We start from the raw sequence: 19,080 nt of genomic DNA, 5'->3' as shown, positions 1-19,080 counted from the left end.
GCCCGAGCAGCCTTGGGCACACGGCTCCATCTGTCTGACCTCACTCTGTAGACGAAAAAACCTAGGGGGCTTGACCTCTGAAAGGTTTCTTTCTTGGCTCAAAATTCTATATTTCTCTTTGTCTCAGCATTTAAAGGAAGAAGGGGAAGTTTTAATAAAAACAGAAACTCAAACCCTTCTCATCCTTAGTGTGGTTCTGACAGGCACGAAAAAAGATGTCACCCAGGCTACCAGGCTGCAGTGCAATCCTGACTTGTCCACAGAGCGGCAGGATGGGTGGCATCTGGGCCAAGATGGGACTGTACAAAGTCACTTCTAGTTTAACAGGCCAAGGTTCCACCGACTCCCAGGGGCCCCTGAAGAAGGTCAGGTCTGTGTGTGGAACGTCACCTCCTGCCAGGCTGTTCATCCGGCGAGCCAGCCCACAGGGCGCCCGGGCAGGTGGTGCCGCCTTCTCCCTGACACTCCGTCAGTGCCTCCTGACCACAGCCTGAGCCAGCACTTAGTGTCCTCCTCCTCCTGTCTTCCCAGGTGGCTCTTGCACTGTCCCCTTGTGGTACGGTGGAAGAACATGAGCTATGGGCTCCTGGAAACCTGGTTCTAATTCCAGCTCTTCCACTTACTAATAGGGTAACCCTGGAAGAAGGTACCTAACTCAGATGGGTCTCAGTCTCCCCGTCTGTAAAATGGGAATAAGACTAACTACCTGGCAGCAATCCTTAGGAGGAGCAATTGGGATTGTATGCAAATCCCCGGCCTCTGCAGAGGAGGGGTCTGCCCTCCGCTGCTTGCTTTCCCACTTTACTGCACCTTCCATGGGCCAAACCTCTCCCCACCCAAGCACTGCTTTATGGCAGCACGTTCCTCCTGCCTTCTCCTCACGCTGCCCCTCTCTCCTCATCCCTTTCTCAGCTGGCCTCCAAAATTCAGCTCAAAGACCCCTTCCCCCAGGAAGTACCCCGTAAGACCTTTAGCTCATCTGACGTTCCAAAGAACGTGGGCTATGAGACCCACATCCTGCGCTGTTTCTGGAGCACCTCGTGATCAGTGTATGTATCTGTCTTTTCTTTCCCACCGGGCTAGATCTGTGGCATCCCAGCCCAGCACCACGCCTGGGCGCTTGGCGGATATCTGCTCCGTGAGCAAAAGTGGCAACACGGCACCAAAGGCAGCTTGTGATATGCTCGCTTTAATAGAGGCAACGCTTGAGCCACCACTCTGAACGAAAACATCGATCAGAGAAGAAAGCCAGAATCACTCGTGGGTGTGAGATGCGCTCGTGGGGTGAGAAAAGCATCTGCCTCCTGCAGGAGCCGGAGAAGTTACGTGAGAAAAGCAGCCCTGGGGGCAAAGCGACAGAAGCCGGGACAGCGGCTCTGAGCCCCAGCACAGGCACAGCGCCAACCTGCAAGGAAGGAGATCGTCCTGTGCGTCGAATCAGACTTTTGGGATAAAAGAAATCGGATGAAGATCGATGCGTTTTTGGCAGCTGCCATGAAACATGAGAAAAGGGAGAATGAACAAAGAAACAGTCTCAATTCAGAAATGCTATAAAAAAATCTTAGGGCAAAACTAACCTGATAGTAAACATCAACTAAGATTGCTTTTGTCGGGCCCATGTTTAAAAGCATGTTAACTGGTCTTCAAGTTACGGTATATTTATCTAAGTTCCAACCCCCTTCAATTCCTTGCCATTTATTTTGGCTTAGACATTCTTATAATACACGAAGGGTAAAGAAGCCAATGAAATCACTGAGAGACATTCTTAAAAATGTTGTTATAAACGCCCCATGAATTCTTAAATACAAAAAAATGTGGATTACTCAATGGGGTGGCTGAAAGATTCTTAAAACATTTTCATTTTGCTATGGAAACTGTACTAATGTGACACGCCACGAAAGGCCTGGAAATCTTGGCTCAAGATTTGTGATCTGTAGACACACCCTTCAGAGAGCACAGGATTTATTTCTCTGTTTGAAACCTTTTCCCCCTGCAAGCCCCACCGATGTCAGTGTGAACCTTGACTCTAGGAACTCTCACCTATTCCCCTCCAAGGTTCATCCTCCTCCTCTCTACCCGGCTTTCCAAAGTCAGTGAGGTCAGCCTGACCTGACCTCCCAAGTAGTAAATGCTGGGTTTAGAAGAGCTTTGGAATTTTCTGGAAAGCTTACTAAAGGAAGAAACCAATAGCTCCTCTCGGCCAGAATGGGTGGAAAACTAGTTGTTTTGATAAACTCATCTAGAGAGTTTTCCATCAAGATGTGATCAAGGTTATTGACTTTTTAAAAAATCATTTCAGTGACACCATCTGCAAACTTAAGCAATCCTTCTAGAGGAAGACACACATTCCATTCAGTCTGGCCTCATTAGCATTCCTCTCTTTGCCTCCCAAAAGACTTCATGGGGTTGAACTAAAAATGATTACTCAAAACACTAAAAGCAACACTAGAGAGATAGTGCAAACCACGAGCTACTTGGGTGGTTTCTGGCAGCATCTCCATGACATGTTGTGAATTTTACATTCTTATAAAAGTGACAATAAGAACATCTTTAATGTTCTCATATTCTATAACGGTAACTAATTTCCAAAGCATCCAGGGTTCCTCAAAAATCCCAGAGTCTAGTGCCCAGAACTGGGTGACCGTTCCAGTGTGCTGGGCTAGCCGATGGACTTCAGGAGCACGTACCTGTGCTCAGGTGGAAGTTATGTGTCAGGAACAGAGAGCAAAACCATCCTAATACAGATGGACAAATGCCTCTCCGGCTGTTCTTATCTTGATTCAATTATTCTAAGAAAAATTGGGTTTTATTCCTCCACGTAAAGTATGCTTCATAATAATTGTGAATTCTAGGAGAACTGCTTTTGTTCAGGGTCACAGGCAAGGGTAAAGTGTCTCCAACTGATTTATGGATGCCAGTTAAGGAGGAAAAAAAAAAAAGCAAAGGAAAAAAAGCTCCTGTGCATATGTGTGTTTCATTGCAGAGAATAAAGAAAAGGCCCTAGAAAATAAGAGCTGCAGTTCCCAAGGCGGCAGGCACAGGGAACTGAAAAAAAGAGCCACTGGGTCTCACTGCTAGTCCTTTCTCTGAAGCCACGTCATCCCTTGAGAAGTCCCACATTAGATCCCATCCACGAACCAGCCACACGGCTGCTGAGGATTATATGCACAGCTCCTGGTACCTGCTCATGGCAGAGAAGGAGAAATTATACACACACTGGAGTCTGGGCTCCAGAATAAATCCAGGCTATCTTCTTTGAGATGGCAAGTGGAGCCAAACTCCAGTTTTCCACACATACCACTAGGTAGGTAACCTGAGGGACTGGGATTCCTTCAGTCTCATTATCGCACTGAAAAAATACTTCATCAGAGGCACGTGAAGAGGATACAGATTATGATCATGACCTTACACCTGTGTACAGCTCTTTGCTCCTGAAACAGATATAAACTATTGCCACCTGGAGGTGTTCTGAGATGAATGTACATGTCTGGGCTCATCATTATTCCCCCTAAAGGTTTTATCTGACAAACCATCAGTTTTTGGAGCTGGAGGCTACCCTGGTGAATTTGGATTTAAGAGGTCAATATAAATTGTACCAAGAGCTGAGCAACGGGTGCAGAGCTTGGGTTGGGGTGGTGCACTAGGGACCAAGTGCAAAAAAGTCTGGCAAGAAGGTCACCAGATGTTGCACCTAGAACTTGTACGAATCATTTGTTCCCATCTGTAAGGTTTGACTTTTCCCTTGAACACTTTCCTAAGATGCTGACTAGCGAGGAAAGGCTTACTTCACGTAACCCAAGCACTTGGAACAAAAAAACACAACGAAGAATTTAAGCTAAGAGAGAACTTCCCTCCCTAACAAAGTGGCTTTTGAATTTGGTTTGCTATCGGGGGAAAAAAGTCAGTAAACAGTAATTTCACCCAAACCCTAGTACCAAGAATTGGCAACCATGAAGCATATGGCCTAAAAATACACTTGACATCACAGTTCTCTAAGGATCGTTTCCTTACCCGCAGCTTTTCCTCTGTCTTGGTCGACTGCTTACAGTTGGGATGCCAAACGGTGGAACCTGGGAAGACACAACGCACCACTAAGAGTGAAGGAAATGGACAGATGCAAAGTCCTATGAGACAGGAACTTCTGAGAAGGGCTCATCATCCTCTTTCTCCATCACAGGAGTGGTAGAGCCCCATGCCTGAGTGACCCCCGAGCCTGAAATCAAACAACTCCAAACTCTGGGTGAGTTTGTCTTCTCTAGCCTGAGCTTGTTTTACAAAGGTGATAATTCTGGACCACAGAGACCACTCACTGGGCACAAGAGTGTTCTGACACAAGAGGTATTTAATTCTTGACTGGCTCTTTGTATTTTTAAACCATAGTATTAGCCTTTAAAGATATGTCTGAGTGCTTACTATAAGCTGCATTTAATTTCAGAAATATAAGTCATGTTTCTATAATATCAAAACAAGTGGTTTAGCTGAGGGAAATGAAGTCAAGCCAGATAGTCTATATGCAGAAGCAAAACTTGCTTGCATTTTCCATTGATCCAGTTATATACAGTCACCTATAGGTAGATAAGAAATTAAGCCAATTGGTAGAAAGGTTGAAGATTACATTATCAATCCAAAAGTTTCCTTTAGCCTTCAACCTTTTAAGTAAGGAAAAAGAAAGATCTTTGCTTTTAAACTAGTAAAATAACTATTTAGGTGTTATTTTCCGTTCCTGGGTGAATAGTCTCACTTTCTCAGATTCTGAAACACTTTCATGGATGGTACCAGTATCACAGAATTAGGCAAAACACTATCTTCCATAGAAGTTCTTATCTTGTAAGAATCCAATGCCTGCTTGTGTGATTTTACCTGACTAGACATACATGTCATTTATATGATTATGGGTAAGGCTGGTGTGTAAGCCCTATGTCCATACAAGCCCATGTTCAGATCTGGAGATGGGCAGAACTTGAATGAGCACTTAAAAAGACTAAAGCAAACAGAGTTCCTATGTTGAAAGCAGGCAGTCAATTACATGAGTATAAGATTCACAGTGTATGCAGACTTTCTACAATTCATGATTTAAAATCTTTATCTCTTTTAGCAGTAACCTGTGCATACTTGAAAAGTCACCAAATTATAATAGCTCATGAACTACTTTATACCACTGAGCTAAAATAAAATCAATGACAAGGAAAAAATACATCAGAAAAATATTTTCATCTCTATTTAACAATCATTTTCATCTTGGTTAACCCAGGGCCAAAAAAAAAAATGAAAAGAAAAACAAAAAGCAGACAGATGTACAGGTCCCTTTAGCACTAAACTGGCTCAAAGGCTAACTACAAAGCACAGGAAATCCTCTGAGTGTGGAGAGAACAGGGTCAGGGTCATGGTCAAGCCCAGGCCCAGGCAAAGCATTTGCCATGAAGGTTCTCAGGGGCCAGAGTCACCAGCCAGAACACTGGGTCTGCACACAATGTCAACATTGTTCTCTGGAGGTCAGACACACAAGGAATGTGACTCGGACAGGACATCAGATGCTGAGGAAGATGAAACTGCTCATTCTTCAAAGACGTGCCAAGAGGGTAGGCAAAGGCTACCGCAGCACAACTCCAGAAGGTTTAGAACAATCGCTGGAATTCTGAATGCAGCCTTAACAGACAGTTGTTGGTTTGGAGTATGACTGTGCTGTATTCGTGCACAGCTTGAAGCCACCCTCTCTTTTCGGCCTCCAGAACCACTGCGAATTTGCAGAACTACACCTCGAGCCTTTGAGTCTCTGTTGCTTGCAGAAATAGAGTTGACATGCACTCCTGTGTCTTTGCTGTTTGAGTCCTATAATTGACACGCTCAAATCTAAAACAAAGCCTACAGACCAAGTGAGGCATAAATCTGCTTTGTGCTGAAAAATGCAAAGTGACACCTGCCTATTGCCGCTGCAGACGTACAGCCTGTCCTTGGGAAAATGTGTCACAGAAAGCCCAAGTGAGACCACAGATGCCGGCACTTGTCACTTGTCTTCATGGGGCCCTTCAAGATGGATGCTTTTAATCACGCTTTTTCAGAGTGATTATTCTAAAGCTAAAAGGAAGTTTGGGTTGTCAATTTCTCATCGAGCTACACTGTTTTAGGGGAGAGTAGCCAAGGCTTTGCTTTAATATTCAAAAATCATTTCTATAGACTTTTCTTAATTGACAAAAAAAAAAATTGAGAGAGCAAAGCAAACAATTAAAAATACACAGAGTATTATGTGCAAATAGAGATGAAGAAATGACATGCAAAGGCAGTTGAGACCTAGTAATTAGCAAAATTGAACAAGCAATAACTCTACAGCTCTTGCTAATTTTACGGATAAACCTTGCCTGATTAATGAGTCTTTTTCCAGCTAAAAAATAGTAAAATGGTAGCACAGATGGTGCTCTTTGCCTAGAAGAGAATCCCCTCCCAAAGCCCTTCTGAGAAGCTTCAGAATTTTAGAGGAGATAAAAACTGATCATAGTTTTAGCCTGGGAAAGTTTCTCCAAATTATTTTCAATTAAAATAAATCTGATGGCTCTGTGATAATGAGTACTTCCTTGCCACCACAGACTTCTCAAGTTCTCTTTCAGGGACTTTGGACTTGTTCTCTCTTGTTTTTTCTCATTTTCTGTCTCTGTCTCTCTTAATATAAGAGGTATGTCATCTTAATGGGATAAAATAAGTCTATGAAGTAATTCATCAAACATGAGATTTTCCTTTTCTTGACTGCCCAGAGAACAGCAACCTGGGAGGCCACAAAAGAAAAAAAATCCTTTCCACAGGATAGTGAAAAGAGGACAAAGTAGCTACCAAATAAGTAGCATTTCTAGAGATTTCTAGAAATCTCTAGAAATGCTTTCTCCTATTAATCTTTTGTTTCCCAAGCACATTCCTGGGGAGAGTTGGAGAAGAGACATTGCTGATTTTCACTCTTCCCTTACATCCAAGGTATCAAACGTCCAGTCCTATTTGTTCTACTGTAGCAGCAACGTGAATTCAGTTGTGAACAGCCTCAGGGGCTCACGGCCAGCAGCACGTCAACTGCTTGGCTGATTAATACTAACTGATGAGGTCACTTTTGGCCACATTCGTGTTGGATTTGGGTAGCCTCACAGCTAATAAAATGCCTCCTTCTCTAAAAACAATTCCACAAGCAGGGCGATTTTCTTTCCCTGAATGGGGAAAACTGTTCTCAAGTCTGTCTCACCTTGAAGATACATTTCCTCTCCTTCTGTGAACATCTGGTTGCATCTGCTGCATCGTGCACAGCTGGGGTGGTAATGTTTGTCACCTGCCTGCAAGAGAAAAGGTAGGGAACATTTAGTCCAGTCCTTGTCATGACTCCCAGATACTTTTCTGGCGTGGGGATTTACAAGAGAAGAGAAGATGCTGAAAAAGGAAAAATAATTGTCCAATTGACCAAACTTCCTACAGCAACAGCCCTGGAAGCTAAATCTAAACTCCCTGGAACTGGAAGGGACTTGAAGACCAGCTACGCACTCCTGCCATGGTGAGGCTGCCTCGCCTCTCAGCAACCTGGGTTTTGCTGGGTGGCTGCCGGTCACACGCCATCTGTCCGAGATGCCTCCACTCCATCTCTCCAAAACCCCACCTCCAAAACATTAACATCCACATTTACGTTAGAGGCCAATGTGGGTTTATATGAAACCAATAAAAATAAACGATCCTTCTATTTAGCAGGTTCTTGCTTTCTCGGCTAAACAATCTGAAAATAATAAGTCTCCCCAGCTTGCATCAAGGTGAGAGAAACCACAGTAAAATACGTTAACCACTGCTTTTATCTCAGAGGGAGCCCAAATTATCTTCTCTGCTGCTTACAACAATCTTGTGCCAATGTCTTATGTTAAGAGTTTTCTGAAGAAGCATTTTACTGAGGTGGCTCTGCATAATTCATGGGCATTTCACATTCCTAAATATGACAGATGCCATCACAGCAGGTGTTGACGTTCCCAAGGCAAAGTGTCACTGGACACAGGGACAATTCTCTAGACAGGTGCCAAGTCACATTAGAGTCACGCTCCAAATGCATGCCCGACAAGAACAAAATCCTTTCGTTCACAGCCTTGCAAAAAAATCATCACCAACTAAAAATGATCCAATGGACTCTGTGATTAAATCATTTCCATCAATCGTGAAAACATTTCTTTTGCACTGACCATGTGGAAAGCACTGCTGAGAAAGAGAAGTAGCTGCATCCTGCATCTGAACCTGCATAAAACTGCAACAGGAAATCAGGGGTCAGGTGGTGATTCCTTTCTCACACCTTCCTGCGGAAACTTAAGAGCTGCTCAGCAACTAGAGCATGAGATGGTGGTCAGGTACTCAGGATAATCAAGGGGGAAAAAATTGAAGTTACTTAAATGAGAAGCTAGGAATGAAATCTTTTCAGTGATATGTGCCAGAAAATTCCAGAAGTGGTGCTTTTGTCCTTGTCCACACACTACTTTTTATTTATTTTTAAAATTTTTTTTTTTTTTTGAGACAGAGTCTCACTTTTGTTGCCCAGGCTAGAGTGAGTGCCGTGGCATCAGCCTAGCTCACAGCAACCTCAATCTCCTGGGCTCAAGCGATCCTCCTGCCTCAGCCTCCCGAGTAGCTGGGACTACAGGCATGCACCACCATGCCCGGCTAATTTTTTGTATATATACTTTTAGTTGGTCAATTAATTTCTTTCTATTTTTAGTAGAGACGGGGTCTCGCTCAGGCTGGTTTCGAACTCCCGACCTTGAGCAATCCGCCCGCCTCGGCCTCCCAGAGTGCTAGGATTACAGGCGTGAGCCACCGCGCCCGGCCTATTTTTAAAATTTTTAATTGATTTTTTTGCAGGAATGGGGGCAAGTAGGAGTTGGGTGAGCATGGGGAGAGAAGCATAGGAAATATCAACACAAAGTAGTTTCTGACCTTAAGAACATTTGGGGTTCAAATGTGAGTGGGGCCAGCCATGGTGGCTTCACACTTGCAATTCTAGCACTCTGGGAGGCGAAGGTGGGAGGATCCCTTGAGGCCAAGAGTTTGAGACCAGTCCGAGCAAGAGCAAGACCCCATCTCTACAAAATATAGAAGAAGTAGCTGGGTGTGATAGCATGAGCCTGTAGCCCCAGCTACTTGGGAGACTGAAGCAGGAGGATGGCTTATGCCCAGGAGTTTGAGGTTGCAGCGAGCTATGATGACGCCACTGCACTCTAGCCTAGGCAACAGAGAACAAGACCCTGTCTTCAAAACAAACAAACAAAAAAGAACCTATTGTGATGCATTCCCTATCAAAATACCCATAGAAGTTTCCTTTATAGACCTTGATAGGCTGTTCTATATGTTCACATGAAAGAAGAATTTTCACAAAAATACAAAGATATTTTTTGAAAAAAGAGAGCAACAATGAGGGAGGATTTTCCCCTTTTGCTATATAAATTTATTCTAAGGCTAAAATAATTAAAATGCTTCAATATGATGTAGGAAGAGAACATAGATCAGTGGAATGGAAGAGAGGAATCAGCTACATAGCCACACCTACAAGAGAATCTAGTTTATGATAAAGGTGATGTTTCGAATGAGTTGAAAGAATAAATTATTCAATGAATGGTGAGGGTAACTGGTTCTCCACTTAAAGAAAGATAAATCTAGATTCCTAACTCACAACTGATACAAAAATAATTCCAGAGAGCTTACAAAGCTAAAAGTAGAAACAAAATTATAGAAGTATTAGAAGAATATATGGGTGACTATTTTAACAAACTTGGGGTAGGAAGGCTTTCCTAAGCAAGGCAAAATCTAGAAACAATAAAGAAAAATATTGGCTGATTCAGGCACAAAAAGTAAAAGTCTCTAGACATAAAACAAAGTTAAAAGAGAAATAACTGACAGAAAATACTTGCCACACATTTCAAAGGATTATTATTAAGAATATATAATATAATATTGAGCATCTATAATGGAAAATAAATGGCAACATGGGCAAAAGGCAATTTCTAGAGAAAATGTAGATGATCCAAAAAACAAAGAATTAGCTTAACCTAACCAGTAATCAGGGAAATACAATTTATAAAAAAAATCTTTCATCATCAAATTGGCAAAGATAAACAGAAGACTAATGTAAGGAAACAGGCATTCCCACACACTGTTGATGAGCAAAAATCCCTTTTTGAAGGCAACTTGGCAGCACCAATTAAAATTTACTATGCACATACCCTGAGCCATAATTCCACTTCTCAGAAGCTACCCTACAGAATTTCTCGCCTATGTGCCCCAAAGCATATGTATTAAAGATATTCAATACTGTGTTATTTACAACGGCAAAGAACAAAGAAATAGGAAAACCACCCAAATAAGGAAGCACTTAAATAATACAATGAATCATATGCAGCCATTCAAAGAATGAAGTAAACTTCTATGTACTTACACGGAAAGGTACACACTAACATTACTAAAAGAAAAAAAAAATCAAACAGAAACAATGCCTATAAAATTCTGCCACATGAAGTAGTGGCCAAGTGTGTGGCAACACTGGGATAAGTCTGACTGGATTCAAATCCAGTTTCAGTACTGCGTGATCTTGTGCAGTTGACGATCTTGCTGATACACAGCTTCCATATCTACGAAATGGGTAGAATAACGGGGCGTGCCTCACGGAGTTGATGAAGCCGGAGTATTACGTGGCACCACACTGAGTTCTTTAAAAGCTGCATCACTAACACCCTCATCAATTTTACAGGACAGGCTATTATTATTTATGATGGGGAGGGCACACATGTATATGTACGTTGACTTCATATGCATGCCCCACTTGGAGGGCAGATAGGAAGAACGCACACCAATTAGTCAGGTCTGGTTACTTCTAGGGAGAGAGGTGGCATCTGGGAAGAAGTCCCAAGTGGCCTTACATTTTCATCTAGCCGTCTATATCGTCTCAATCTTTTACAACTACGTATGTTTTCTGTTCATGTAGAATAAGAAAATATGGACCAAGAGGAAAAAAGTCTTGTCTCTTGGGCTTAAGTGTTCATCCTAGCCTGTACTAGAAACGGGATCTCAGGCCAATTGCTAACTCTTGGAACCTCTACTGTAGAGATGATGATGGTGATGATGATGACGATGGTGGTAGTGATGATGATGATGATGGTGGTGGTGGTGATGATATTGATAATAATAAAAGTGAACGCTTTTATTGTGATTGTTCTGTGTCAGTCACTGTTCACATACTTCATAAACACTTATCAATTTGTGTCGCAACAACCTAGGAGGCAGGGATGATTATTATCCCTACTTTACAGATGAGGAAGCTGAACCCGGGGAGTTTGAGTGTTCACAGTCACACAGTTAGAAGAGGTGGGACCAGGATGCAAACCCAGGCAGTTGGCTCTGGAGTATTCTTAACTAGTACCACAACTAATAAACATGCAGTACTTGCCTGCTGTAACTACCATACAGTGATGTTGAGGTGAATGATGAAACGGCATTTTGAAAATGGGTTTGACACTGCAGAGAACAATAATAACAATAAAGATAGGAATAACAGCGTAAGAACTCTCTGCCCAGAGACGGTCCCAGGGCCATTCACAAAAAGGCGGCTCCTGAGAGTGATCTGGGGTGCTGGGAACAGGCTCTGGAATGCTCACCCTTCCCCAAGGGCAGGCACAGGAGAGTAACTGTGTGGTGTCAACTGTCCCAAGGTGATGGAAGCTCCATCAAGACCCCACGTGCCAGGGCTTTGCTCCATACAGCATGAGCAGAAACACTGCTAAGAAGCAACCCCATCACAACTCCAGGGACATCAGGCTCGACCCATGCCCTTGCTTCATCCCGAGACACCGTACGTGTCAAGAAATTCAGTGAGCCAGAGTCGAAAGGAAGTTTCAAAGCCACTCGAGATCCTTTTTGTTTTTGTAGCTGCGCAGGCCTGAGGTGCCCCAGGGTCAAGTGCTCAAAGGCAAGCAAGCCCCTTGTTTGCATGGGTGAGCGAACCCCTCTCTGTTTCATTTCTCCCTACACAGGCGCCCCCAACGGTTCACAGAGAAGCGGTGTGCGCAGGGCCAGGAAAAGTATCAGAGCTGAACACAGACAGGAAGTCATATGCAAACTCACCAAAAATCAGATGCAGCTGAATCAAAATCATTTAAACTGGAGTCATTTTTAGAAGAAGAAAAACTATTTCAGATCATGAGCAGTATGAAAGACTAAATAGTACCCATATAAGAAATAGATAACATGCATGCTATTCGTTGCAGCCTAGAGGCTATGGATTAAAAACTTTTAAAGCCCAGCAGGGGTTTTGTGATGGCAGGTGACTGCATGTGAGTTGGTTTACCAGTACCTGGCCCTAGGCACACACAACCTGCAGCTGTAGCTAGGCCTGAGCCCAAGAGGCCAGATGTGTATCTGGAGGTCGCTCTGTCTTCGCTGTTCTCCATTATCTTTGTAACCTGCTGCTTAAGAAAAAATTATAACCTTATTTCTGCATTTTCACATATTCAAAATGCACATGTTAACAGACTACATTCTGGCTAGCATTAAACTCTATGAACAATCTACAATTTGCTCATTAAGCTGAGTTTTACGAAGTACCTGCATATACATTCAAAGTGCTAAAAATTGCTTGCCTGTAATAGTGCTAATGAAATCAGATCTTGGTGGTTATTACTGTTTTTTTGTTACTCTCTAAATTGAAAGATAAACTTGAGCATACAACCTAGAATTCTGGGGAAATGACAGCTACTTGAAGGCAAAACTTAGTATAAGTCTCCAAATTTTTGATGAAATCCCCTGTCTGGAAGAGTGGAAAGGAGCTCAGAATTCCTTGGGTACAGGGAAAGGGCCTCAGGATTTGGGGTCAGGAGGTTTGAGCACCATACCTTAACTTGTTTCCCATGGGGCCTCACTTATGTCACTATTCAACCTCTCCAAACCCCAGGACACTCATCCGAAAAATGTGAAGGGCCGGACACACAATTCAAATCCCACTTAGTTGGAAAATTCTATGTTTCTGTGTGAAATCCCATACCTCTACAAACTTCCATAGCACTGATAGCAGAAAAGCAATTGGGGAAGAGAAAGGACATTCTTGGTAACAGAGAATGGAGGTTGACCAACGACCCCACAACCCAGGGGGAATTCTGATGCTCTAACTAAGCCCGAGGAATTTGCTACTGGGAATAGAAAAAGAGAACTGTAATTATAAAACCCATCCTAGGACAGATAATCCGCTCATCTGATAATCTGCTTAGCTCCTGGACTGCTAAATGTTCTTTCTAGTTTCTCCTCACCCCATTTCTCTTGGAGTGCTCTACTCCCCACACGAGCCCCCCCGGGGGAGGAAGATGCCCTGGAAGTCAGCCTTCATCCATTTATAACCTATGCCTCCTTCCAAAAAGGACTTGCAGATGCTTATCAGAGAAGGCCATGATTTAAAAACAATTGATCAAACACCTTAAAAATCAAAAGACCGTAAACTCAAGCAAACATATTTGTTTTGCTGTTAGCTTCTTAGTAGATGAGGCCAAAAGGGGGAAACAATGGGCTACAAAAGTCTCACTATTTGACAACACAGCCACATATATTTGTCACTAGAGAGGCAAGATCCCCTGATTCTAAATCCATAATAGTCATCAGAGGCTGAAGTTCCAAGAGGTCCTGCTCTGTGCCGGGCTTTGTCCTAAGTACTTAAAGTGACTTGTCTCACAAAAGCCCTTTGAGGTAGATGCTATTTTACAGTCTTGTTGTATAAGCAAGGAAACTAAATTGCTTTACTCTCCCCCTCTGCCCCCCAGTGCTTCCAGAAGGCAGAGCTAGGCTTTGAACCCAGGCAGCCCGACATGTTTAGCCACCCTGTCAAACGGCCTCCTAGAAGTACCACAGGAATTCTCATACGAGGACCCTCAGTTATGGAACAGAAAAACATCTTCCACAATAATTTCACTCATGGCAGGAAGCGTAGTTGTTTCTTATACAGATGCTTGAGAAATGTCAAGGGTATAGCACTGAAGGATCATTGAATGAAGTCATTTCCATCCCTATGGAATTGGGAATCCCCAAACTATTAATATGAAGGTCTAGGTTTTAGTTTTTTTAAAGATTTAACTTGATTCAGAGATGGTGCTTTGAACCCCCAAAGGAATAAACAAATTGCTTTCCGGTCCCTAAGACTCTCCCACATACAGCTCTGGGTGGTGGTGATTTTGGACTAAGGACATGCAAACATTTGAAAATTAGTGTGTTGGCCAACATCAGGACTTTACTAGCCTTACTGTGCATAAGCAACACCCACAGAGCCTTCTCAAAACAGGTCTAATAGCTCTAAGGTAGGGCTGGGAAATCAGCTTCTTTATTTTATAAGCACCAAAAAGTCTATGCAGATCACCATGGACTGGGAAAACACCGGTCTGGGTGGTACCAAAACCCGAAACCTGATGGCAGATGAGGAGATGAGGAAGCCACAGGGAGTAAGAAGGATATGTTGCCTACCTGGCAGGTGCAGGGGTGGGAAGGGAGAGGCAGAATCATGCCAGTTCCCAGCTGTGCTCCTGCAGAAAGGCAGCACAGGGGCTGACTCAGCCCTTTTGCACCCACTGTTTTCTCCCCTGAAGTGGGAGAGGTTTCCAATGCAACTGGACTGGCTTGATCTCTGAGCCGAACCCTCACCTGTTCCAAGAGGCTTTTTTTTTTTTTTTTGAGACAGAGTCTCACTTTGTTGTCCAGGCTAGAGTGAGTGCCGTGGCGTCAGCCTAGCTCACAGCAACCTCAAACTCCTGGGCTTGAGTGATCCTTCTGCCTCAGCCTCCCGAGTAGCTGGGACTACAGGCATGCGCCACCATGCCCGGCTAATTTTTTATATATATATCAGTTGGCCAATTAATTTCTTTCTATTTATAGTAGAGACGGGGTCTCGCTCTTGCTCAGGCTGGTTTTGAACTCCTGACCTTGAGCAATCCGCCCGCCTCAGCCTCCCAAGAGCTAGGATTACAGGCGTGAGCCACAGCGCCCGGCCCCAAGAGGCTTTTTTCCTGATGCACCATCATGAACAGGCAAGATAATGAGGGCATGCCTAGGCACAGAGTGTGTATCCTGAGCAAAGGCGAATAAATCAGTCTGCCCGGGCAGCTTTCACAAAGCCCAGAGGGCTCTACACAAGTCTGTGCAAAGCCAACCTGCACAGATGAGAACATCTTGTAGCCCTACTGCCTTACTAACTCTGAGCTCATAGGCTGTTCCAAACCTATGTGCTATGTCTGAGGAAGAGTCAGCAGCTTGTCTTTCTGAGTAAGGATGCACAAGCTAGTTTAGGAAGAAATAAACCATTAATCTCTAATGCTCTGGTTCCCTTTACCTACTTAAAATATAGAAGACCAAGCAGCAACTCCCTTCTTTTAATGAGAATAAAGAATTAAAAAAATGCAACATCCCAGGGTAAATGCATATTGGCTTTTCACAGATAGTCACTGCCTTCTTTTTTCTTCCCAAGAAACTAAGTGCAAAAACTTTAAAGCAGTCTTTGCAATTTAATAGTGCTGTATAAATGTTATCTGAAAATGTGTGTACCTCTAGAGGACTTCACCTTTCTTTAAGTTGATCTATAGATTCAGTGCAAGCCCTACCAAAATCTCAGCAGGATTGTTTGTATAAATTGACGAGTTGATCCTAAAATTTACATGGCAATGTAAAGGACCCAGAAGAGTAAAACACTTTTTCAAAAGAAGGATAAAGTTAAAGGACTTAAACCTACCTGATTTCAAAACTTACTAGAAAGATACAAGTAATCAAGACAGCATGGTACTAGTATTGGGATAGACATATAGATCAATGAAACAAAAGAGAGAGTCCAAAAATAAACCCTCGCATTTACGGTTAACTGATTTTCAATAAAGCACCAAGGCAATCTGATGGGGAAGGAATAGTCTTTCTAACAAATGATGCTGAGACAATTGGATATCCATATCTAATTAAACTCCTATCTCATACCATATATAAAAATTAAGTCAAAATGAATCATAGACCTAAATATAAGCCTGTGAAACTTCTAAGCAAAAACATATGAGAAAATCTTTGTGATGTTGGTTTGGTCAAAGATTTCTCAGATACTGTACCAATATTATCTAAGCATGACCCATAAAAGAAAAAATTGATAAATGAGATCAAAATTAAAATTCCTTTCTCTTCAAAAGACATTAAGAAAATGGAAAGACTTGCCATGGACTGGAAGAAAATTTCTGCAAATCATATTATCTGAAAAAGGATTTGTATCCAGATTATATAAAGAACTCTCACAACCCAATAATAAGAAGTCAAACAACCAATTAAACAATGGGCAAAAGATTTAAAGAGACACTTCACCAAAGATGATATAGGAATGCCTACTAAGCACATGAAAATACTTTAACTTTAATTAGTCATTAGGGAAATCAAATTAAAATTATGATGAAATACCACTACATACCCACTACAATGGCTATAATTAAAAGGACTGATTAGACCAAGTGCTGAAGAGGATGTGGAGAAAGTAGAACTCTCATAAACTGCTGGTGGGAATGTAAAGTGGTACAGCTACTTAGGAAACTTCTTTGGCAGTTTTTCAAAAGGCTGCATATAAATATACAGCACCATGAACTCAGTACTTCTATTCCTAGGTATCGAACTAAAAGAAACGATAACATGTGTCCACACAAAGATCTATATGTGAAAGTTAACAGGAGTATTATTCATAACAGCCCCAAACTAGAAACAATCCAAATGACTCTCAACAGGTGAATAAATGAAATGTGAAATATTCAAATATTACTACAAACAATAAAAAGAAACAAACAATTGTTACACACAACAACACAGATGAACCTCAACACCATATTAAGTGATAGAAGCTAGACACAAAAGAGTACATATTGTGTGATTCCATTTATGTAAAATTTCTAGAAAAAATAAAGCTAAAGAGATATAAAGTGGATCAGTGGTTGCTGGGAATGAAGACGTAGACAGGATAGGAACAGGACTGAGTGAAAATGAGGAATCGATTTGGGGTGATGGAAAGTTCTAAACCTGCATTTCAGTGACAGCCGCACAATTGTATAAATGCAATAAAAATGTTCGAACTGTATACTCACAATGAGTAAATTTTACAGTATGTACACTATTTCTTGATAAAGAGATAAGACAATTAAAAAAATAAAACCAGGTTGGGGGAGAAGGCAATGAAGACCTCACCAGGAAGGCAGGACAAACTGTTCTATTCACTGCCCACAATGACAAATCAGGGTGCATTATGCATTCATTTCTTTTTAAAGGTCCTTTGGGAGGTTGTTTAAAATGATGGGTTCTTTTTCCAGAACAAAATATACTCACATATATAGACAGCTAGATATATACATACAATATTGCATTATTAGCACTTATACGAAGATTTAAATACTTTCAAAGGGATTTTAAAAAAATAGTTTGCTAATCTAATCATTACCTCTCTGTTTTCAGAGGAATTACTATTCTCTGTGCAAGAGGAGAAACTCAACTGCAGAGAGATTAAGTAACTTGTCCAGGACCATGTGAGAAGTCGAAATGAGAACCTGGACTACTATGTTAACCTTAGTATAGCTCCCTGGGACTCCCAGTCATGTTTAATTTTGCCTTCTGTCTTCATGGCTAGCTGTCCTGCTCCACTGTTCATCACAGAGTGGAAAGACATGGGCTTTGGAGCCAAGGAAATCTAGGGTCTAAAATCTGACCATGCAAGTAGGGCCTTGGGTACTTCTCTGGACTGATTTTGTCATCTGTAAAACTCGACATAAGAAAACCCACTTTGTAGGATTGCTATGAAAATTAAATAATCATAGGTAAGTTGGTAGCAAAGTATCTGGTACCAATCAAGGCAGGTGAGATTTCTCCCTCTTTTTCCTACAAGAATATAAATTCCCTTGTAGACATGGGCCACACCTGTACCTTCATAACTCTTAAACCTCGCTTGCTTCTCACACAGAAGATATTCCAGAAATGTTCAGTGAATTAATATGCCAACAGAAATTCTTATCAGAAAACCTCTAAATCAATTAACAACCATTCCCTGAATAATTGTGGCAACCAAAAGAGAAGTAAAAGATAAACTTCTTCTAAGCCTCAGCTGTAACTTCAGTATTTACTTGTTTCCAGACACTATGCCAAACACCTCACAAACCTTATCCCACCTGACTCTCCCAGCAACACTGTGAGGTAGGTATTATGTCCATTTAATAGATGAGGAAATCAAGGCTTAGACAGAACTGGAAATTACCCAAGGTTGCTCAGTTAGCAAGTGACGGAGCTATGATCTGAATCCAGGTCTAACTCTACAGACTGCTCAGAACCATTAGGCATGTAGCTTTCTTTCTTTTCTTTCTTTCTTTCCCTCGCTCCCTCCCTCCCCCGCCTGCCTCCCCCCCTCCCCCCCTCTCTTTCTTTCTTTCTTTCTTTCTTGGAGGCAGGATCTCACTCTGTCACTCAGGCTGAGTGCAGTGATATGATCACAGCTCACAGCAGCCTCAAACTCCTGGGCTCAAGTAATCCTCCCACCTCAGCCTCCTGAATATGTGGGATTACAAGCACAAGCCACTGCACCCCTTCACTTTGCTCTCCCAACTCTCAGGAGCTCAGTTAACGAGGGAAGGCACCGGCTAAGACCTGCACCGACAAAGCAGATTGCCTATGACTTTATATATCATCTTCCAATATTTTTAAAGTGTACAAATAAGAGTTTATTATACACAATTAAGCCTTCTTGCTAAAGCAAGACTAATTTTTTAAGTCCTTAACAAAAATTTTACTTTATCCTTCCTATTCTTACTAATATTTAATATTAAAATGGCCTAATCAAATGTTATAAAACAAAACAGAACAAAATACCACTATAAATAACACAAAGTCCTTTAAAGATGACAGATGACTATCCCAGATTTTTTTTTTCTTTAAATTGAAGAGACTTTGTTAGAGCAGTTTTAGATTCACAGCAAAACTGAGTGGAGACTACAGAGGGATCCTATACATCCTCTGCCCCACATAGCACAGCCTCCTCCACTGACTACATCCCCCAGAGGGGTACAC

The 19,080-nt window shown here is 42.1% G+C and overlaps 1 protein-coding gene across 4 annotated transcripts in view; it reads right to left on the bottom strand.

Annotated features, from left to right (window-relative positions):
- The window catches only part of ABLIM1 (actin binding LIM protein 1), a 290,610-nt gene that overhangs the window by 45,445 nt on the left and 226,085 nt on the right, over positions 1-19,080 (bottom strand). For 3 of the 4 annotated variants that reach the window (XM_076009764.1, XM_076009763.1, XM_076009765.1), the window contains exons 7-8: positions 7,220-7,307; positions 4,012-4,070 (exon numbers count right to left, since the gene is read on the bottom strand). In XM_076009764.1, coding sequence (XP_075865879.1) covers positions 4,012-4,070; positions 7,220-7,307 — 147 coding nt within the window. Of the gene's footprint in view, positions 1-1,405; positions 1,490-4,011; positions 4,071-7,219; positions 7,308-19,080 lie in introns of all 4 variants that reach the window. The other variant, XM_012772677.3, reaches the window with a different exon arrangement.

The sequence above is a fragment of the Microcebus murinus genome, chromosome 14, assembly GCF_040939455.1.
Source record: "Microcebus murinus isolate Inina chromosome 14, M.murinus_Inina_mat1.0, whole genome shotgun sequence".
Lineage (NCBI taxonomy): Eukaryota > Metazoa > Chordata > Mammalia > Primates > Cheirogaleidae > Microcebus > Microcebus murinus.
The sequence above is the reverse complement of the archived record's forward strand: the minus strand, read 5'-3'. Positions and strand labels throughout refer to the sequence as shown.